The sequence below is a fragment of the Peromyscus leucopus genome, chromosome 6 (assembly GCF_004664715.2).
Source record: "Peromyscus leucopus breed LL Stock chromosome 6, UCI_PerLeu_2.1, whole genome shotgun sequence".
In the NCBI taxonomy this organism is placed as follows: Eukaryota; Metazoa; Chordata; class Mammalia; order Rodentia; family Cricetidae; genus Peromyscus; species Peromyscus leucopus.
The window spans coordinates 12,503,177-12,525,583 of record NC_051068.1 but is presented as its reverse complement, the minus strand read 5'-3'; the positions used below and the strand labels follow the sequence as shown (position 1 = coordinate 12,525,583).

The window sequence follows — 22,407 nt, the reverse complement described above, 5'->3', positions numbered from 1 at the left end:
GGGAGAGAGGGCAGAGGAAGAAGCGGGGGGGGGGGGGGGGTAAAGTATGGCATAAGCTTTTGGAGAGCAAAGCAGAACCAAAGACAACGACAAGTCCTTCCATGGGACTTGGGCTTGGCTCAAAACTTCGTAAGCCTTCTCTGCAGACTGGTGAGGCCTGAGTTTCCACACTTGGAGCTGCATTTCTTCGGCTTATGATTTCCTGAAGCCTCTTAAGATGGAAATGAATGGCTGCTGCTGACCTTGGGAAGTGGAGGAGCCGTGGCAATGGGAGGCCGGACCACAGGGAAGCCAGCACGGTTTGGCCAGCTGTCCAAAGGCAGGAATGTGGATCTTGTGATGTTCTCAAAAGGCAGCAATAAGCATTTTAATGAGAACCATCATGATTTCTAAAGCGTTAGCAAACAATAACACATTAGGAAAAATGGACAGAAAAAGCCGAGCAGGTGCTGTCCGTGGCTGCCACCGTGTGTGACCAGAATGGCCTCCACCACTCAGCAGACATCCCTGTGAATGGATCCATCTCAGCTCCTGGGACAGGAGAGAGAAAGGGAGGGAAGGGTAGAGAGGAGCGTGGGTTTGTGTGAAGATGGAGGGATGATGTGGGGAGGGACCTTGAACCTGTGAGCAGTGGACCAGACCAAGGGCATGCTGTCTCACTCAGGTGATGGGTGGGGGTGGGCATCAACAATGGGAGCAACCTCCTGTCCCAGGTCGTCACTCATCCTAAACGTGGCTCTCCATGCGGAGTTCATGAGAATGTGCAGAAGTCACACGAGAAAGGCCATGGAATTCACTAAAAGATAAGCAGGCCCGGAACATGTGTCACAAGTGACCAATGGCAGCCATGCACAGGCCACTCTGTTCTAGTCATGGATACGATGCCTCTCCTGAGGTGCCCCCGGCTCAGCAGTCCCCAGTCTTGTTACAGCCTCCCCCTCCCTCCCCCCTCCCTCCCTCCCTCCCTCCCTCCTCCTTCCTCCCTCCTTCCCTCCCCCCCCTCCTCCCTCCCTCCTCCTTCCTCCCTCCTTCCCTCCCTCCCCCCCTTCCTCCTCCCTCCTCCTTCCTCCCTCTCCCCCTCCTCCCTCCCTCCTCCTTCCTCCCTCCTTCCCTCCCTCCCGCCCTTCCTCTCTCCCTTCTTCCTTTAAGAAAGGAACTTAAAGTTCTTCTGTGTAAGTGTGTGTGCACCTGGGTGTCTGTATGCACACCTATCATGCAGGTGTCTGTGAAGTCCAAAAGAAGGTGTTGGATTCTCTGACACTAGTTAGAGGCCATTGTGAGCCACCTGATATGAGTTTTGGGAGTCCAACACTGTCCAACAAGAGCATAGGCACTCTTAACTGCTGACCAGTCCCCTGCTCCTTTTTAAAAAACAGGGTCCCATGTAGCCCACATTGGCCTCAAACTCACTATGAAGCCAAGGTTGACCTTGAACTCCTGATCCTCCTGCCTCTACTTCCTGAGTGCTGGAGTCATAGACAGTCACCATCATGTGCTCTCAGGGAGAATAACCTAAGATAGCTATACTTCCAGTTTTAAATGAGTGAGCTTATTATGCATGTCGCAAAGAACAAATAGCAAGCAACAGGTAGATGGAAAAACATCCAACCAGGGGCTCCTGACATGCAGCAGAGAGGGCAGAGGAAGCCCTGCCCAGAGCTCCGTGCTGGAAGCTGAGACTGGGAGAGCTGCAGGCAGGGCACTGCTCTCTCCATCCTCTTCCAGCGTCTGGTTCCCATTGCAGGCATTTTCATGCCATGGGACAAACAACAGTGACCTCCTCACGTCTCTCTCAGTGCGTTTCCATTTTCCATTTTCCTATGTATGTGGTATACATGTGCGAGCATGTTTGCACATGTGTGGATGTGTGTGCTTGTGTGTGGAGGCACTAGATTGATGTCCTGAATCGTTCTAGATGGGCTCTTCCGTAGTATACATTGAGGAGGGCCACTCAGTCAAACCCAGAGCTTACTGATATGGCTACTCCTATGGACAGCTTGCTCTGAGATCACCATCCCCGCCCCCCACCCCCCAGGCTGGAATGATAGGCATCTGTAATGATTACCCAGAATTCACCTGGGATCTGGGAATGAGAACTTGGGCTTTCTAACTCTTTAACCACTACCATTTTCCCAAGCCCCAAGCTGTGCACTGTTACCTGCACTCTTACTGTGACACTCTTACCTGTCTGCCGTTCTCCTTTCTCTCGGACACAGACTTAGGGACCAGCGTGATCCAGGACAAGAAGTCTTGGAGTGTACTTGACAAAAAGAAACTGGAGTCTTCTAGAAGGGAGCCATCCTTGCTCCAGAGTCCACTTTCAACGAGCTTACGCAGCACACAATGATTTGCCAATATAATGTAAATTACTCCCCACTTAGCTTTTCATATCTTAAAAAATAGTTGACAACATGTCATATTGGCTTATTTTGATGGCACCCGTTCTCAGCTTTGAGCATGGGATCTGGGGTGTTGCAGGAAGCTGCTTGAGCCTTTGCGTGAGGCAGACTCAGGTTTGCCACCTGAGCTCTCTTAAGCTCACGCAGCATCCCTCTGACTTCCTCCAAAGGACAGCACTTCCAGCCTCAGGCAGAAGTGATGGAGAGGCGCTGAAGGTGTCCCCAAAGCTTCCATCGAGCGCTGGAGAGGACCGTGCCACCCTGCTGGGCATTGCCATGATGGCTTCCTCTGTGCTGATGTTCTTCCTGTTGGGGACCACCGTGCTGAAGCCTTTCATGCTCAGGTGAGACATAGGCCAAGACCCGGAGCTCCCAGAAGGGTCCAGCCCAGCACAGGAGTCCATTCTCCTGAGCACACCCTGGGGCTTGCCTGTCCAAGCTGGAGACAGTGGAGGGTGGAGGAAGAATGAAATATTCCTTAGCTACTCCACATTGACAGTCCACACGTGTTTCCGCACATGGTCTCATTGCCAGTTGAGACTGGCATGGTTGGTAGCACAAAAGCATCCCGCTAGGAGATGCCAGCCCAGCTTTCTCTCTGGTATCACCACCAGGAGAAACCCCTCTCCGCTCCTGCTCAGCCAGGTAACTCACTGGAATCTCACATCTGTTTGTCCCTAACTACAGTGGCTGCTAGGATGCTCCGAGTCCAGTTCATTCCTGTAATTATAAGGGATTGTGTGACCTTCGAGTTAGACATTTGTAGCTCTTCCTCAGAGTTCCTTCTAGCTTTCTCTCCTTTTTCTGTTAGTCGATTTCCCTCACCTTAAACACACACACATACACACACACACACACACACACACACACACACACACGACTGCATGGCACATGTCTGTGTAAGCTGAAGAAATGGTTGTTCACATACACATCTGTGTATATGGGCAGATTCAGAGAGAGGGAGAGAGGAAGATGGGGGAGGGAAGGGAAGAGGGGGAGAGAGAGAGAGAGAGAGAGAGAGAGAGAGAGAGAGAGAGAGAGAGAGACAGACAGAGAGAGAGACAGACAGAGAGAGAGAGAGAACCAGCTAGCCACATTAAGAAACAACTTTGAGCCCAGCGGTGGTGGCGCACGCCTTTAATCCCCACACTTGGGAGGCAGAGGCAGGCGGGTCTCTGTGAGTTCGAGGCCAGCATGGGCTACAGAGTGAGTTCCAGGACAGGCTCCAAAGCTACACAGAGAAATCCTGTCTCGAAAAACCAAAAAAAACAAAAGAAAGAAAGAAAGAAAGAAAGAAAGGAAAGAAGGAAGGAAGGAAGAAAGGAAGGGGGAGAGAGAGAGAAAGAGAGAGAGAGAGAGAGAGAGAAAGAAAGAAAGAAAGAAAGAAAGAAAGAAAGAAAGAAAGAAAGAAAGAAAGAAAGAAAGAAAGAAAGAAAGAAAGAAGGAACTTTGAGGAATCAGTTCTCACTCTCAACCATATGGGTCCAAGGGATTAGACTCACGTTTCAGGATTGCTGGCAGGTAGGTGCCTTTCCCCTCTGAACCATTTTGAGAGCCTCAGACGTTTAGACTTTTGTTTTGAATCGTGTGTGTGTGTGTGTGTGTGTGTGTGTGTGCGTGCGCGCGCGCGCGCGCGCGCCCTTGGATGCCAGAGGTGTCAGGTCTCCTGTAGCTGGAGTTCGGGGGGGGGTTTTGAGCTGACTGATGAGTGCTGGGACTCAAACATGAGTCTTCTGCAAAAGGAGTATGTGATCTAACGGCTGCTTGTTTAAACACGCGATGTATCAGGGAGACGTGTTGCAGGAGATCTGCTGTAAGCTGAGGTCAATCTGTGACTCATATTTGTTTTAATTTCTAAGTATTTCTGAAAATTTCTTAATGGGAGCTGTGAAGACATTGCCTGAGCAGCCAGTGGTCACTTCTGCCTCACCTTATCGTTCTTCAGCATCTGAGGGATCGGTCCCTTAACGACAACAGTTCAGATTTCTAGGGTGACTCACACCTTTCTGTCCACCCCAAATCTTTTAGTCAAAGGGACAGAGAATTGCAGATCAAGCCAGCAGAACCCCAGCCAAAATGGGAGACACCTGAGAAGTTCCACCTTAGCAGAGGAACTATTGCAACTGATGACTGATGAAGAGGGAGTCAGTTTCTTTGGGGATCCCGCCCCTGAGAGGTTAGCTGTGCTCCACTAGACGGTCCCACACTCTTGGCATACAGATGAGTGGTTTCTGTGGGCTAAACCAGCACACACATGGAGCTGGGAGGGAGAAGTGGTAGGGGAATGGGAAGAGCAAAGGGTGTGGGCTTTGACCCAACACATTATGTGCATGGATGAAATTCTCAGACAGTAAAGAGAGGAACACATGGCAAAGGGACACAGAGCTATTGAAGCAACAACGTCATTTTCAAGCTCTAAATACACTTCGTTGTATCAAGGGTTCTGGCTTGGCCCTTGTGCCTAGGGTATCACTCTATTTATTGCAGCTCTCTGAGGTCCCTGAGAGATAGCCAGACCACAATCAGCACTTGGGAATCAGGGGACTTACATTCCAACAGATACACAGACAGCTCTAAAGCAGTGCCTCAGGATGTTTAGATAGATAGGTGGGAAGGCAGGCCAGAACTAAAGCTCAGAAAGAACTTTTGTTTTCAAGTTTAAAATGTGCTTATTAGTGTGTATGCACGTGTGCACCACACTCCTGCAGATAGTGTGTGTGTGTGTGTGTGTGTGTGTGTGTGTGTGTGTGTACACGCCACACTCTGTCTGAAGGCCACTGTGAGGAGTTAGTTCTACCACGTGGCGTCTGCGGATTGCACTGAGGTGGTCAGCTTGCATGCGGCAAACACCTTTATCGTCTCACTGGCACAAGTAAGTACTTTTTCATTTCTGTGATTTTCTCACTTGCTTAACATTTTTCTCAGGCTACTTCTAAGTGTTTTTCTTCAGGTTTGCAGTCACTCTGACAGGTCCAGAGCATCTGTCTAGTTCCCTATTGCTGCTGTAGTGGAGCACTGTGCACTTGGCCTAACAGCTGGCAGCTCACACCTCCTGAGTCCAGGAATCTGACCTAGTTTTCCTATCGGTATCAGCTGGACTGAATTCTCTTCTAGGTGCTTTAGAGGATTCTAGAGACTGCCCGTACTACTTGGCTTGTGTGGTCTGAGGTCCTCCTCCTCCTAGCCTGCCTCCTGTGATCCACCACCCCAACATTTTGCCGTGGCCCCTGCTGGCACACACCCCCACCTCCATGCCTTCCACTCATTCTAGAGGAGCACAGTTATTTGCGGCTGACACTGAGAGCGGAGGAAAGCGCTGGCTCCATGCGGGCCTTTTTAACTGCTTTAAAAGTCAGTGGGAAAGAAAGGGACCTGCCCGCTTTGCCTTGTGTAGGAGGGCTCGTGGGGAGCAGAGTCCACAGATAGTCTGTTAGCCGCTTTTCTCACGCTGTGACCAAACACCAGATGAGAAACAACTCACGAAAGTGTCTATTTTGGCTCCCACGGTGAGCGCACAAGGCAGCGTGGTGGGGGTGGCAGAGACGACAGGAGCGGTGAGGTAGTCTTTCTCTTTTCACTCAGTCCGGGATCCCGGCCCACGGGACCTCAGTTAGGGTGGGTCTTTCCTCTCAGTCCAATCTAGAAACTTCCTACAGACATGCCTGGAGTCTTGTCTCCTGGGTGTCCATATGTTCCAGTTTTCTTTCCATTGCTATGATAAACATCATGACCAAAAGCAACCTAGGGGAGGAAAGAGTTTATTTGGATTATACTTCCAGGTCAGAGTCCATTATTGAGGGAAGTCAGGGCAGGAACTGAAGACAGGAACCATGAAGGGAATGCTGCTTGCTGGCTTGTTCTATGGCTCACTTGGTTATTATGCTCAGCTAGTTTTCCTTAAAAAGTCCAGACCGATCTGCCTAGGGATGGTGTCCCCCACAGTGGGCTGGGCTCTCCAACATCAATCATCAGTCAGGACAACTTTTCACACCTAATGCTGCCCCTCCCCTCTCCTCCCATGGAAGACTCGTCCCATAAGCCAAAATAAACCATCTTCCTTGAGTTGCCTTTGGTCATGGAGTTTTACCATAGCAACAGAGGAGTAACTAGTACAGTACCCTAGATACTATGTGTACATGACGCAGGGCAAGCTCTTAGTAGTGTTTTCCAAGAAAATGTAATTAGGTCCAATGTGATGGAGCTTGTAGCACGTGCCGTCATGACACACTCCCTGGAGCATAAAGATGAACAGGATGTAGCTTGGCACCCTAAGGAATTCAAAGGCACAAAGTCAGCCTGTCTCCCAGTGGAGATCTCAACACACTTGCTTCTACCTCTGGAAGCAGAGCAGGATGCAGAATCGGCCTCACTTCCAGAACCCCTCCCAAAGGCCCACTTTCACCAGGAAGCTGGTAGATACGTCAAAAAAAAAAAAATATGACATGAAGGATGGTGGGTTGTCCAAGTGTGACTCTTGGTGGCTCAGTATTTAGAGTAATTGTAGCTGAAAGTTTTCCTGTCTCTCCCACTCATGTCCCCCAAGTAAACACACAGAGGCTTATATTAATTATAACTGTATGGCCATGGCTCAAGCCTTTTGCTAGCTAGCTCTTATATCTTAAATTAGCCCATAACTATTAATCTATGTATTGCCATATCTTCTGTGGCTTTATCTGCATCCCATTACATGTTGTTCCTTTGGCAGCTCTCTGGTGTCTCCCCCCCTGCCTTCTTCCTGTCTCTCTCTTTGAATTTCCTGACTGCCTCTAAGCTGCCTTGCCATAGGCCAAATGGCTTTATTTATCAACCAATCAGAGCAACACATATTCACAGCATACAGAAAGACATTCCCCCCATCAGGTAATGGTACTTAATTTCTCCTAGTACTTGCATTTTTGGGGGGAAGGGGAAGTCAAGATATGGTTTCACTGTGTAGCCCTGGCTGTCCGGGAACTCACTCTGTAGACCAGGCCGGCCTTTTACTCAAAGAGATCTGCCTGCCTTTGCCTCCCAGATGCTGGGATTAAAGGCATGCGCCTCCACCGCCCAGCTAGTATAAGAGAGTCTCAGGCTTCAGTTCAGACCTCCTGAGCTAGAGTCTCTGGGAGGGATCACCTGGAATCCACACTGGGCACTTTTGATGCTAATGAGTGAACTCATTCAGGTGAATCTAAAGTCTGACAGTATTGTGTTAGGGCTGGTGGAGAGGAAATGCTCCCCATGGATCAGAACTGAGGCACTTGCCACCTGGCTCTTTTCCCATCTGTCTCCCTCACGCTCTCTGATCAAGATGTGATGTTTGTGCTGGTGTCTGGGGTGGACCATCACCCCAGCTGTGTCTTAGAAGGCAGAACTTGACTTTCCAGTAGCTTCCTTACTTAGGAAAAACACTTTTTTATTTCACAGCTCTAACAGAGAAGAATCAAATTGCACCACCGTCCACACACACATTGCAGATGATTGGCTGAACTTCGCCTTCACCTGTGAGGGCAGCTGCCAGGACCAGGGCGGGTATCCCTGTCTGCAGGTGTTCGTAAACCTCACCCACTCAGGCCAGAAAGTGCTTCTCCACTACGACGATGAGGCGGTCAGAAGCAACCCCAAGGTAACATGGATTTGCCATCTAAGAGCTCTCTCTGCTGCCCTTCCATAGTGCTGTCCTGAGTTAGGCACAAGCCATCTGTGGAGAGCCAGTTTCCTTCTAGTGAACATTTTCTTTTTTGGAGGGTGTGTGTGTCACATAGCCCAGGATGTTCCCAAACTTGCTATGTAGCCAAGGATGACCTTACAATTCGAATCATCTAGCTCTACTTCCCAAGTACTGGGATTACCACGTCTTGTTATAAGTGGCTGAGGATTGAACCAGGGATTTGTGTATGCTAGGCAAGGACTCTACCAACTGGATATGTTCAAAGTATTCCATCAGGATAAATGGAGCTAGCAGCAGTCTTTGGAAGAGAAATGGGCACGAAGAAAGGAGAGGTATATTCCAGTTTCCTGGCTCAGTGTGAAGTCCTAAGTGGGCAGTGTCTCCCCATTGTAGTCCTGGTTAGAATGAATGAATGCAGTCTTCCTTCAGCCAAGTTGGTAATTCTTTTTTTGCTGTAGGGTTCAGACAGGTTTTCTCTTGGTAGTCTTGATTATCTTGAAACTCACTTTATAGTTCAGGCTGGCCTCAAACTCACAGAGATCCACCTGCCTCTGCCTCCCAAGTGCTGGGATTAAAGGCATGTGCCACCACTACCTGGCAGTAATTCTTAAGACATTTAAAGAACTTATAAATAAATTACATACTGGTTCATGTGATTTACAGTTCATAGTTACACTTAACAATGACAGTCTTATTAGATGACATGCTATAACAGTGTTGTGGGTGAGTAAACAATCTAATGATTTCTAGTTTTCTATATTGGATGCAGTCATTTTTAAAGTCACACATTGAAAAGCGCACGCATGGGTGCATGCGTGGGTGCATGTGTGTGTGTGTGTGTGTGTGTGTGTGTGTGTGTGTGTGTGTAGGCACTCATGCCATGGTGTGTGGAGGTATGAGGAAAACTCACAGGCATCAGCTCTCTCCTTCCACCGTGTGAGCCCGGGGCTAGACCCCAGGTGGTCAGGCTTGGCAGCAAGCACCTTTGCTCCATGTCTCACAGTCCTGTCGTCCCCTCAGCAGGGGAGCCCAATTGCTAAGAGACGGTCATTTCATCCTAAGCCCTATCGCCCACCCTTCCCTTCCCTCCACACTATGCAAGATGACCATGTCAAATGACCCTCACCATAACATTCGCCTAGAGCCCTTCGTGCTGGCCACTGCTGACAGTGCGTTTTTCCTCCTCCAATCTCCAGTGCTTTTACACACCCAAGTGTCACCAAGACAGGGATGATCTGCTTAACACTGCCCGGGACATCAAGGAATTCTTCGATCACAGAAATGGAACTTTCACTTGCTTCTACAGTCCCGATGGCCAGCTGGGAGTTGTCCTGAGGAAGTCTGGCCACAAGGTTGTCTTTCATTGCTTGTTTTGGCCTTTGTTGACTTTGCTGGGTGGGGCCCTGATTGTTGGCTTGGTGAGGTTGACACAGCATTTATCTCTTCAGTGTGAACAGTACAGCATGGTGGTGAGAGTGCAGGCAGGAGGCAGAGCACATTCTGTGGGCAGGCGCAGGTCTTCGCCGACGTGCAGTGTGACGACGACGAGCCAGGGAAGGAACAGAGAGCTGGGGAGGCGGCTGCACCGCTCCCATCCCGAGATGCTCCAGCTGATGACTTGAGCGCTGCCAGGCATGGTGGAGCATTGTGATCCCAGCACTTGGGGGGCTGAGGCAGGAGGATCACATTCAAAGCCAGCTCGGGCTATAGACAGACCGTGTGTAAGAACACAGCTGGGGTTATAGCTTCAGATAGAGCACCTGCCTAGCACACACAAGGCTCTGGATTTGATCACCAGCACTAAACCGTGCTATCTCCTTACAAACCTGCTGTGTACAGGGCAAAGGCAGGCATCCCAGCTTTCCACTGGGGAACCATTCTTCAAGTGTTGGCTGTTTTCTATTTATTCTAAAAACACGTAGTTTCAACAGTCTTTCTTTTCCCAGTCTCCCCAGATAAGCCACGGGAGCACCTTTCTCCTCGTAGGTAAAATGAATTCAAGGCACTCCTCTACATAACTTCATTTCTCCATGGAACATGCTGGCCCGAAACAAGCCATTCCTGAGTCCGTCTGTCTGTGGCGCACTCAGCCGCCAGCATGTGCAGTTCACATGACGCTTCTCACAGAAAAAGGCTGGGAGCTGGGGTGATGGCTCGGTTGGTAAAACGAGAACCTGAGATTGGTTTCTCAGACGCATACAAAACAAAAACAAGCAAGCAAACACAACAACAAAGGCAAAGCAGGCCTGTTGGCCTGGACCTGGAACCCCAACACCAGGGACAGCCAGAATAGCAAATCTGTGACCTCCAGGTCAATGAGAGACCCTGTCTCAAACATGGACAGTGACTGGGGACCACCACCTGAAGTTGCTCTGGTCTCCACACACCGACACATGTATGCAGGCATGTAGACAATGCACGTACACATACTCATAGCTAGTAGTTCATTTACTACAAGTAGATCAAAACTGCCAACAATGGGAGAAAACCCAGGTCTGCCCCATTTATTGTAGTTTGTTCTGCCCTTACCCTCGATTCCAAGAGGAAAGCTGCTGCCTAGAAAATCCACCTTACATTGATTTGTATGTGACCTTGTCACGCAGCTGCTCTTTTTACTTTGTGGCATTTATTATCCTTCCCCTAAGCCCTTTCAGTCTCTGCACACTGTGGGAACAGGAGAAACAAATACAAGGGTGAGCTAAGCTGCACCTGAGTCCAACACCCACATCAAATAATGCATGCTGGAGAATGGTTCACTTGGACAGTCGGTGTTCTGTAACAGAATCAGCCAGAGGGCTGGAGATGGCTCAGCGGTTCAGAATGCTTGCTTCTGCCGGGCGGTGGTGGCGCACACCTTTAATCCCAGTACTCAGAAGGCAGAGACAGGAGAATCTCTGAGTTCGAGGCCAGCCTGGTCCAGGACAGTCATAGCTACACAGAGAATTCCTGTCTTAAAAAACAAAAACAAAACAAAACAAACAAAACAAAAACAAAAACCCCAAACAAACAAAAAACATTTGCTTCCCAGTACCCACATTGCGGCTCACAAACATCTGTAACTTCAGTTCCAGGACGTCCAACGCCCTCTTCTGGCCTTTGCAGTCACTACATGAGTGGCTTACACATACATGCAGGCAAAAAACTCACACACATAAAAGTTAAAAAAAAAAAAAAATGTCAACTGAGGTTGTAAGTGTCCCAAGACTTCCAGCAAGGCCTTCCAGTTTATGATGAACATCTGAGCTTAAGAGCTGGCTGCTTTTCCAAAGCACCTCAACGTGCCTTTACAGATCCACACACAAAAATGAAAATCCTTCATTGGAAACAACAGAATGAGACTTTTCAAACAACTTTTGACATGTTGCTGTAATCAGTCACACGATTCTAAGCCAGTTTAAAGCCTGTTAGTAATTAATTTCAAGTCACAAATTAGCTAAGTGGATAACTCAGTAGAGTAACAGCTATGGAGTCTCACCTTCTCTCTACTGTGGGTCGAGGGGAACATGCTTCAGAACAGGCTTTATTTCCATTCCCAGCTTCACAGGTGTAGGTATTTGGGAAATGCCTCTTTTGATGACCTTCAGGCTTAAAGACGGGGCGTGTGAACCAGCAGGCTTAGTTTCTGATAACTTGCAGAACGGAGATGCCAGGAGCTTGGACATCCCTGTGCTGAGCTGCAGCAGCCTATTTGGTCGTGTTTGGTGGCAGTGGGGAGCAGGTAAGCTCTGACAGGTGTCCCTCAACTACCCCATCTCTTATCCCTTGGCTAACTGATGTGCTGTGTAAAGGTTGTGGATTATACTTTGTATACCAAACGTCCCCATAATAAAACACACTATGCATGTCCAAGAAAAACTGTAAATGGAGAGAGATTCTGTCATTTTCTCAAATTAAAGATAAATCAAACACATTTCCTAATAAATAAACTTGACTTCCAACTTAACAATATAGTTTTGTGCTTTTCCCCTACCATCTCAACACCGAAGCCTCAGGTCTGTGTTTCATCAATCACAGAGGTTTCCCAAGCAGTCACTGACTAGTGGTTCATCCCAGGGAAGACAGACATTAAGTTGGAGAAGAGAGTCAATTTGAAGTTCAAGCCACTTGGCAGTCCAGTAAAATTGAAGCGGTGATGGGCTTTTGTGAAAGCAGGAACATCAATGCTCATGTCTGTTACCAGTCAAAGGCAGTTCACCTTCTGCACTGTTTGTAACGCAAGGCAAAGCAGGTTGCTTCTAAACTAACTTCATGTATAGACTCTAGTTTCCAACAGACATGAGAAAATATCCCATTTCTACACATATACTCACACCTACTCCTATGTATATAAATAGCAGCATGAAACACAAGCATCTAAATCTTTTTTAGTACTCAAGCCTTTAATTTTTCTTGGTTTTACAACTGGGAGTTGAACCTAAAGCCTTATGCACTATGGTAGGCATGCTCTACCACTGAGTGATACTGTGAATGCTAACCAACTAGCCAAGATATGTTAACAATTCTTAATGCTTTAGAGACAATAGCATTCATTTCTCTAGCACTTACTCCTAGGGAAGAAAAAAAGTTGGTTGAGTTTCCCTTTCTTTTTCTTCTAGACAGGGTTTCTCTGTGTAAGAGTCCTGGCTTTGTAGAACCTACAAAACCTGGAACCTACTTTGTAGACCAGGTTGGTCTTGAACTCATAGAGATCCACCTGCCTCTGCCTCTTGAGTACTGGGAGTGCCACCATGCCTGGCTTGATTCAGTTTTTCAATCAAGTAATTATATAGAAAACTCAAATCTAACTAGACCCTGTTCATAGCAACATTCGTCTTCAACATTCGTCTTCGAAGAGAAACAGCCAAAGGGATTCTCACAGCTCTTGGCTTACACCACATGCTAAGGACCATTTGGACACAAGGTAAGTTTTCTTTCTTTTTTAATGAAGAGCGTGACGGCACAGACTGTGCAGTTAGGGACAAGCAGACACTGACAGTGGTCACTAGCGATGCGTGCAGTCACAGGCTGCACTGCTTGCCGGGACAGTATGACAGAGGAGGTCTTCGATTGAGTCACGCTGTAGCTGTCCACATTCTAAGCCAGTGATTCTCAACCTTCCTGATGCTGCGGCCCTTTAATGCATACAGTTCATGTTGTGGTGACCCCCAACCATAAGATTATTTTGATATTACTTCATAACTATAACTTTGCTACTGTTATGAATCATAATGTAAATACTTGTGTTTTCTGATGGTCTCAGGCAACCCCTGGGAAAGGGGCACCTGATCCCAAAGGTCATGACCCCTAGGTGGAGAAGAGCTGCTCTAGTGAACAGCATATGGAGGCTTCCTGTGCTACGCACTTCTGGGGCAAGGGTTAGAAGAACACTAAAAACGGTTTTCTTTTTGAGACAGGCTTTCTGTATGTAGCCCTGGCTATCCTGGAACTCAATCTGTAGGCCAGGCTGGCCTCAAACTCAGAGAGATCTGCCTACCTCTGCCTTCCAAGTGCTGGGATGAAAGGCGTGCACCACCATGGCCCAGCAAGAATGTTTCTAACTAGTTCCTCTTACACAGTCAACTTACTGAATGAACAAAATGGAGAGAAACAATCTGGCTGAAAGTGGAGAGCAAGCTCCATGCACGAGTGGTGTGCGGTCGTCTTTCTGTAGTACTTTATTCCCCAAGGTACTACAGTATTATGTTTGAAAGCAATGTATTCTTTTAGATTTTATTTAGCCAAGCTAAGTCCAAAGACTGAATTATAATAAAACCATCAACTGCATTTGAAACCTGGATTCCTGGAGCCCTTGGGGGGCGGGGGTATGCTACCTGTATTCTCAGCACTATGGAGAGCATCTTGAGTTTGAGGCCAGCCTGGACTATATATACAGCAAGACCCTGTGCCAATGATAAAATGACAAAACCCTAAAAAAAAAAAAAAAATCACCATCACTACAACATCACCATAATAAAAAACATTTCTAGAAATCAGATAAAGCTTCATTTTCCCAGCTATTCTTAGGAACATGCATTAAACCCCACAACAGGATTTTTTTTTCTCCTAAATCAACAGAAATAACTATGTTTGGAAATTCACACCAAACGTTTTGGAGACCAGGTATCCTAGGATGACTCTGAACTCAGTAATTGCAGCTGAGGATGACCTTGAACTTCTGATCTTCCTGCCTCTACCTCCAAGTGCTAGGATTATAGGCATGTCATCAGACCTTTTTATGCGGTGCTGAGGCTCAAAGTCAGGACTCCATGCATAATAGCCAGGCTCTCTAACAACGGAGTCACATTCCCATACTTTAGTAGGAAATACTGAAGGTTTTCTGCCTCCTCACTAACCTAGATGGACAAAAACAGTATGTAAAAATATACACCATTCTGTCACAAAATTCCTACTGTGAAACAATAGATGAGGCTGTAGAAAGTCCACTTGGTTTATGGTTTTTTCGTTCTGTACTTACTAACATGAAGAATGAAGTCTACTGTTAGTAGTGAAAATCAGCCCTAACGATACACCACACAGACTCATTTTAATTCTGCCCGCCAGCAAACATTCTGACCCCTGACAAGTGAGAGAATCCTCTTCCAGTGCCCACTGCCTTTGCACGGCCAAGACCCTGCCATACCCAAAAGCCAAGCAAAGGAAAAGGCACTGCATAAAAAACGGAGGTGCACAACCTCCACCAAATGAAGACTCCACACAACCTCACTCAAGATTGCCGCTGCAATCTGGGCGACTCCTAATAAACTCCAATCGCTTCTCAACTTCAGAACCTTCCCATGTGTTTACACCTTTCCTTAAAGATCCTTGATCCATGCTAACAAAACAGTAAGAGAGTAAACAAGCTAAGGATGCAGGACTCAAGAACTGGCATCACAGGCTGCTCTGACTATATAGCTTTTCCAAGCAGCTGGAGCCATGAAATGTTAGCCCCCGACCCCCACAAACTGTAAGGCATGCCAAATCTGACCTGTACATGTAAGACATGCAGGGCTCTGCAGAGTCTATGTTGTGAGGCCTGAGGCACAGAATGGCAGTTTAGCTACTTCCCTTATGAACCTTTGGAGATGGAGTTACCAGGTTTATCAGGAGCACAATTCTTCTAAGCCAGAGCCCAACATCTTTCCAGAATAAAAACAATTTTTTTATAAGAGAAAAAAAAAAAAAAAAAAAAAAAAAAAAAAAAAGAGGCCTCCTGGGTCATGACCCAGATGGGTTTAGTTTTAATTACTGAAATGCTTTTCTTTGTTTAAGACAGCTCAGCTCTATTGCTCTGCCACTGAGAGTCACTAATTAAAGATGTTGTCAAGACTGAGTTCAGCCTTCAAAACCCCAAACTGGAAGTGATTCCTTTCTAGTATGTGCGATACATCCCTGTGACTTCCAGCCCCTCTGAGTTTCCCCTTCCCAGGCCTTTCCTCCATCCCCCTTCCCCCACACATCTGAAGTAGAAACACCACTATCTACAGTGCCCCAGAATGCCTTTCAATTGGCTGTTTTTGCGATGTCATGAACATCAGAATAGCTCTCAAGGTGAATTCTTGAGTGTGAGGGTTCAGCCCAGGTCTATAGTTTGCAGAGACATAGAAAAAAGTGGACACTGTAATATTCAGAAAAGTTGAACATACTAGGTGTAACATACTGCTGGAAATTTCATTTCTCCAAAGAGCTGGCAGGCATGGACTACGACCAAACTACAAATCAAACAAATTTACAAAAATGATGTCAAGGAACAAACCGAGGTTTGTGTGCTATGAGGTTTCCAGTGTACCCTTAAGGCAGGATCTTCATCTTTTCTGTGATGCTATTCATCTGATTGGCAGAAAACACACATGGAATGTGCTTTGCCTATGACGATTACCAATGAGTTTTGGATAAAGTTCAAGGGCATATATATCTGATCAAGTAATAATTTCCTGATTAATAAGAACTACACTTTACACAAAATACTTTATGAGCAGCTGTTTTCATCAAAAAAAAAAAAAAAACCAATAGTCAGTTTCACAGTTGAAAAAGTTACACATTAAAATATTTTACAATCCATTATATATTCACCAGGTTCCCATTTCCTGATGGGCAGTAATATAAAGCAGAATAGAAGGGACAACCTCAAATCTGATGACTCTGACACCAAGTTTTACAGAGGACATGAAGAACCACAAAGTCTCAGGTTCTATCATAAAATAGCAACCAGATTCCATTCTTCTTTTAAAAAATCTAATTAGAAACATCTTTAAAAACAAACAGAAAGCAAACAAACAAATCAAACTCCACAGTAAGATGAACAGATTTCAAATTAACAGCAGTCTAAAAATCTTCAAACTAAAGGTTTTTTACAGCTGAAAATATGGTAAGAAGTTAAAGCATGATTTTAGAGTTACTTCTTGCTACAGTGTACTTAGTTTCTTTCTTTAGATTTGCTTTCTTTCCTTCCAGAAATAATTACTGATGAAACATCCTCAAGTGACTTAGTGAAATTATGGAGCCAAAGTCAAAATGTACACACTCTTCCATGACAAGGATGGTCATTCACTGAGGTGACCGGTCCACAGGTCTTCTGATGTTGAAGCACCTGTGAGTGGCACATTATTGCTCTCCGGAACAGATTTGATCACCCCAGCTTCAATTCAAGTTTTGGTCTTTATCTTTTTTAATACAACCTATTCTCCTTTCTTTCCTTATACCCTTTATAGATGTTCTCTCAAATACCATTAATGTGGTTGTAAATAGCAAAATAAGCTATGTGGTTGTGTTTTAATTGTGCAGAGACCCTGGAAGGTGGCACTGGGTAACTATTAGAACTAATGCAAAAAAAAAAAAAAAAAAAGCAAAAACTAGCAATTTTGTGCAAGGAGGCTCGCGGCTTTTTTTTTTTTTTTTTTTTTGGCACTCAGGAAAACACAGTTCTTTGTAATTCTTCAGTTTCCACCATCAAAGTTGTAGATTTGTACCATGTCACTGAGTTTGACTGTAATAATCCCTGATATAGAAAAGAATGGGATGTTAGTACCTAGCAACTGCATATCTAAGTAACACAAAGTGTTAAATGCCAAGTTTAAATAAGTTAGGAAGTTTCCTATATCTGCAAAAGAATCTAACTGGTTTTCTGCTTAAAACAGTTTAAATTCTGATTAACTATTCCAAGAAAGTTTACAGAACTATGTTCCCCTAATCTTCAGGTTTTTCTTGTTGGCAATAATATATACATGCTTTAGTGAAGTACCTAAATCTTCAATAATTATGCCCTTTAAGGGTTCTAAAATAGCCAGATATTAAGAGTATTTTTATTAGAGTCCCCTGTTTACTATTCAAAATGTCTACTACAGGTGTCTGACCTCAGAGACGAGCATGGCAAAGGGATGCTGTTTTTCTAGGGTGTACAGTGTGCGCTCTTCATAAAGAGGCTCCCCAGTAACTCGCCTAAGCTAGGAACTGTCAGTAAATTATTGCACAGTTTTTTCTTTTTTTTTCTTTTTATTTATTCTTTTTTTTCTGCTTTTTTTTTTGTTTTTTTGTTTTTTTGTTTTTTTTTTTTTTTTTTTTTTTGCGTGGCATCTGAACATCTGCTAAAGCTATTTTCTAGGACATGAATCATTCAAACACTGAGTAGAAATCTAGAGTGACCACTAACATTAGCCCTACATCTTGGATGGATGCTTTTTAGAATGCTCAATAATGCATTCTGTGCTTGAATGGGATGTAATGAAGTTGGAGTGAGACCTGCCTGACCACTTTGAAATGGGACATGATAGTAAAATGGGTTAATGTCCTTACTTTTATCATTGAGATATGGATACATAGCTTATGAAGGTAAAAAAAATTCATGGTTTCTAGTCTCTCATAATATAAAAAGTCATTCATGACCAGACCTCAGTAGAGGGCTTACGAGTCAGGCTGATAGTCTACTTTGTACTCTTTAGTAACTGGTGTCTATGATTGTGCCGTTCTCACTACAGATGGACGGGCGATGAGGGCGTCGTGTGAAGGCGGACAGCAGTGGAAGGGCACATGTGCAGTTCAACCTGTTCCTCAGGGAGTCACACGGGGAGCTGGGAAAATGGACAGTGCCTGAGCCTCACCTATAGACCAAGAGAAAAGCTAACCATGCTGTTACCAATGATAAAAAATTTGGGGTGCAAAACAATGCATGACTATGGGACAGATTATGTAAATAAAGAATATATATTAATGATAGTTTCTATAATATAAATAGCCTTTAATAAAAAAAAATAATCTTTTTAATAACATTAATACTCACTTCTATTTTCTGGAAAACATGCATGAAAAAAAGTATTCAGTTCAATTGCAAAAGGAGAAACCATCAGCTTAAAGTGAATACTGTACAGGTCAGAAACAGGAGCCCCTGCGTCCCTCCTCTATGGTCACTGCTGTACTTGATGCGAGCCCAGAATTTCCCTAGGAAATAAGTCAGATCCTTGTAAATACTGTCCAGAAAAAACCAACAAAAAACGAAACTCAACAAAAACACATCTGTCTGCAGGTAATCACTTGTGACTGCTTTCAGAAGCACAGGTGAGAGACCCCAAGTCCATCAAAGGGTTTGTTCAGAGCAAAGACCGAGTCCCTTCCCAAGTGTTGTTCCTCAGTGAGCAGGGAGTCAGAACACCCACTTCAAACCGGAAGTCTGAACAGCAATGGGAAATGAGGATTTCCATTCTTCTCCAATGCCAGACTTAACAGAAGCTCCAGCGTACTCAGACCTAAAGCAGTCACAGCCTTGGTTGTGTCCACATCTTAAACAGAACCCTGGCAAGAAAAACAGAGCAGCATTCTCTTTTTGTCTCCATCATTTGTGTGTATTTTGGGGATTTTTGTTTTGTTTTGTTTTTTTAAAAAAAGATACAAACAATCTTCAAAGTTTACCTTTTTTTGGACTTAAGGCATAACATGAAATTGCTCATTATTCTAAAGCTGAATTCTGAAATGAACTAGTTTAGTGCTATCAAACCCTGCTTGTGTGTACAGTGTTTCAATTATAGAGCATGTTGTTTCTGTTCTTGCTCGAGTCCTGATGTTGTTCCTGACTGTGCCATCCCCGTGCCACCATCTGCCTGCTGCCACTCACTGCCATGCAGTGGAAGAACCGTGTGCCAGCTTGCCGTTCACGGCTGCCACCTTAGTTCAACGCGTGCTGCTTGATGGTGTGGAAGATCCAGTCCATTTTCGTGGTCCAGCCGCCATGATGGGCGTCGTTCATTTGTTTGGTGAAGTACTCCAAAGCCTCTTGCTCAGTTTTGTCTAAGGCTAGAGTCTTTCGAATATATGCAATGTCATCAAAAGACTGCAGTTCTGGCATTCCAGAGCCAAGCATCATGGAAAAAAGGTTGATGAAGAGATTGGCATGCTGCCGAATTGCTAGGTAAGCCTTGTAACACATCTCCTGAAACCTGGCAGGGGAAGAACATTTGGTCAGTGCATCAACTAGTACTCTGACTTCATAGAATTAGCACACTTGTCTTGGGCAAATATTTAAAAACTACCATTCCCCTGCCTGCTCCTCTGGCCCACTGCCATTCTGGGATGTGTACTCTGTGAATGAGTACTTTATTGCCGGCCAAGCACCTGAAATAGTGCTTGGAGCATTGGGGTTCAGTATTTAGTAAATGTCTGAACTGGTGAACACTAAAGTAACAAACAGCCTTCAGGGTTTAGGCACCTAAGGTCAGGGGACTGACTTATACACAAAACAGAATTTTATGAAAGTCCTTTGAAAGCTAAGATAGACTAATGATGTACCACAAGGTAGCAGGGAAAAAAATAAGTATACATAAGAGTTATAGTTCGCTGGGTTTCCTCAGTTAGGACCCAAACCCACGTCCTAACCACACTGCATGTTATTTGACAAGATAAGTTAATTAACAAAAGCCAATAATTTCAGTGTGTCATAAGGTTTAAGGGTTATTACTTCTTTGTAGGTCTCACTGAGTTCAACGAATGAAATCCATTTTCATTTTCACTCCCCACCTGCCATCAGACAAATGAGCAGAACTGAAGATGCTGTAACATGCAGCTTCTGCTGACAGCCACTGCTCTGAGGCACAGGAAGTAGCACCTGCTGGGCACAGTAGGCCTCCCCACCCCAGGCAGTCCTTGAGCTCACCTCTCAAACTCTCTGGTCTTTGTGTACTCTTGGGCTCCTTTACTAATCACTATTAAGAAATCTTGCGTCAAAACAAAGGGCACACGTTCCCGTTTATAACCAAATTTCTTCTTCTTGTGATCCAAAAAGTGCCCAAAATCTATATGAAACAGCTTTCAAAAACAAGAAATCACATTTTAGTTTAACACGCAGACATAAAAGATCTTGACTTAATATAAAGAACTTGAAAGCACTTTAAAAGCTACTACCTGTCCATCATCTTTCACCATGATGTTGCTATTGTGCCGGTCTCCAATTCCCAAGATGAAGGTTGCCACGCAGTACCCAGCACACGACCTTGTGAATAGGTCAATGGCTGCATCGTATCTACAGAGAATAAATAAATACCTCATGGGTGGTGTGGAAACAGGGTAGCTGGGGCCAAACTGGGGAAATATGGCTGAAGTTTCACATTAATACTGAGAGAAAAGAATGTCTGAAGACCTGAGAAGTTTTGAGATTCTTAAGTCTTCAGGGAAATTTGTAGATGTTCCTTGACCTAATTGGGAATGAAAGAAACATCCATCATAATTCTCTCTCCGTGGTATGTGTGTGTGTGTGTGTGTGTGTGTGTGTGTGTGTGTGTGTGTGTGCGTGTGTGTGAGAGTGCACATACTCAAGTGTGCATGTGTCAAGGTCAGAGGTTAACACTAGGTGCCTTCTATTACCACCTTATTCTTATTCATTTAAGGATTTTTACTTATGTGAATTTTCGTGTGAATGTATCCATAAAGGAGGGTATATCCATAAAGGAGGGTAGGAGCCCATGAGCTAGATAGAGATAAGCAGCTGAGTTGTCAGATGTGGGTGCTGGGAAGCAAACCTGAGTCCTCTGGAGAAGCAGCACATGCTTTTAACCTCTGAGCCATCTCTTTAGCATCTCACCACCTTAGTTTTTGAAACAATGCCTCTCACTGAACCTGGGGCTCACCAACTAGCTAGACTTGCTGGCCAGTCAGCCAGCCCGAGATAGAGCTGTTCCGGCTCCCTGCCTCAAGCATGGGGCTATAGACCCATGCCACAAGGCTTTATAAAAGGGTGACTTCATGCTTGTGCAAAAGTAGGTCATCACCTGAGTCATCTCTCCAGTCCCCAGCTTTCCTTTTACTCTCAGATAGGGTCTTACACTGCACCCCAGGCTGGCCTTGAGCTCAGCACACAACAATCCTCCTGGCCTAGTCTCTTGGGTGCTGGAATAAGCCACAATGTGCAGGAGAAAATTAATTGTTTTGAGGTCTCAGTATATAGCCCTGGTTAGCCTGGAGCTCACTAGACTAAACTAGCTCCACATTCAAGAGAGATCTACCTGCCTCTGCCTCTGCCTCTCTGTGTTGCTTAGGCTGGTCTGGAACTTAAAGATCCACCTACTTTTGCCTCCTAAGTGCTTGGTTAAGGCATATACCATCATTGATAGTGTTGAAAATTCATTTCTAAAATATCATTTTTACCAAATTAGAAGTAAAAATCCGAACATGTTATTTCTGAATAAGATTTATTTTTACTTTTAATTATGTATCTATGTATGGGCACATGCACTTGAGTGAAAGTGCCACGGAGGCCAGAAAAGGCCATCAGATTCCTTGGAAATGGTTGTAAGGGACCCATGTGGGTACTGGGGGCTGAACTCGGGTCCTCTAGAAAAGGAGTATGCACTCTTAACTGCTGCACCGGGTCTCCAGCAACAAATGTTCATTTGGTTCATGATGAAAAGAAAATGAGATCCAAGGTGAATTTGATGAGGATCCATCAACTCATAAGCAGTTCTCTCGTCCACTCACAACACCTTCCAATATTTCAAAAGTGAAGTGCATTTTCCTGACTACAATGGTTTTCTCCTCAGCCAAGCAGCCGCCGAGTCCACTGTAACAGCAACTCCCGAGCAAACTCACATCTCGCCCTTGTTCTTGTCCTTGAGCCACTGGTGCAGGGTGTGGCTGTTGAACTGCAGCGCCCCCTTCAGGCCTCCTTTGCACTGGATCTGCATGATGGTGTGCGAGTTCCTCACCACCTCGATGAGCCCCACGCAGTCCCCAATGGACAGACAGCCATAAGGCAGCATTCTGCAAAATTGACAAAGGCAGAACTTTAAAACAGCGAGTATTTTTGCCTGAAGTTAAAATAACATCACTTGCTCACTTCTCTCCCTTTAATCCTTCTCATGCATATTCTCTTGCTCTATCTCAAATGTATGGCCTCTTTCTTTG

The 22,407-nt window shown here is 45.3% G+C and overlaps 2 protein-coding genes across 3 annotated transcripts in view; one reads left to right on the top strand and one right to left on the bottom strand.

Moving 5' to 3' along the window:
- Window positions 1–2,390: 2,390 nt before the first annotated feature.
- Kcnmb3 (potassium calcium-activated channel subfamily M regulatory beta subunit 3) lies at window positions 2,391–9,913 on the top strand. Its single transcript, XM_028872645.2, has 3 exons — window positions 2,391–2,743; window positions 7,806–8,004; window positions 9,246–9,913. Exons 1-3 carry the CDS (start codon window positions 2,412–2,414, stop codon window positions 9,669–9,671), a joined length of 957 nt encoding a protein of 318 aa, XP_028728478.2. The 5' UTR covers window positions 2,391–2,411; the 3' UTR covers window positions 9,672–9,913.
- Window positions 9,914–15,990: 6,077 nt separating this feature from the next.
- Pik3ca (phosphatidylinositol-4,5-bisphosphate 3-kinase catalytic subunit alpha) overlaps window positions 15,991–22,407 on the bottom strand; it is a 72,126-nt gene continuing 65,709 nt past the window's right edge. The window contains exons 18-21 of one of the 2 annotated variants that reach the window (XM_028872643.2): window positions 22,093–22,263; window positions 20,413–20,530; window positions 20,165–20,316; window positions 15,991–19,451 (exon numbers count right to left, since the gene is read on the bottom strand). In XM_028872643.2, the coding sequence (XP_028728476.1) occupies window positions 19,181–19,451; window positions 20,165–20,316; window positions 20,413–20,530; window positions 22,093–22,263 (712 nt within the window). In that variant the 3' untranslated portion in view covers window positions 15,991–19,180. The remainder of the gene's footprint in view (window positions 19,452–20,164; window positions 20,317–20,412; window positions 20,531–22,092; window positions 22,264–22,407) is intronic. The other variant, XM_028872644.2, reaches the window with a different exon arrangement.

Coding starts and splice junctions, on each gene's coding strand:
- Kcnmb3 (XM_028872645.2), top strand. CDS start 2,412: ATGTCATATTGGCTTATTTTGATGGCACCCGTTCTCAGCTTTGAGCAT. Junction 2,744..7,805: donor CTGAAGCCTTTCATGCTCAG/GTGAGACATAGG, acceptor TTTATTTCACAG/CTCTAACAGAGAAGAATCAA. Junction 8,005..9,245: donor CGGTCAGAAGCAACCCCAAG/GTAACATGGATT, acceptor TCCAATCTCCAG/TGCTTTTACACACCCAAGTG.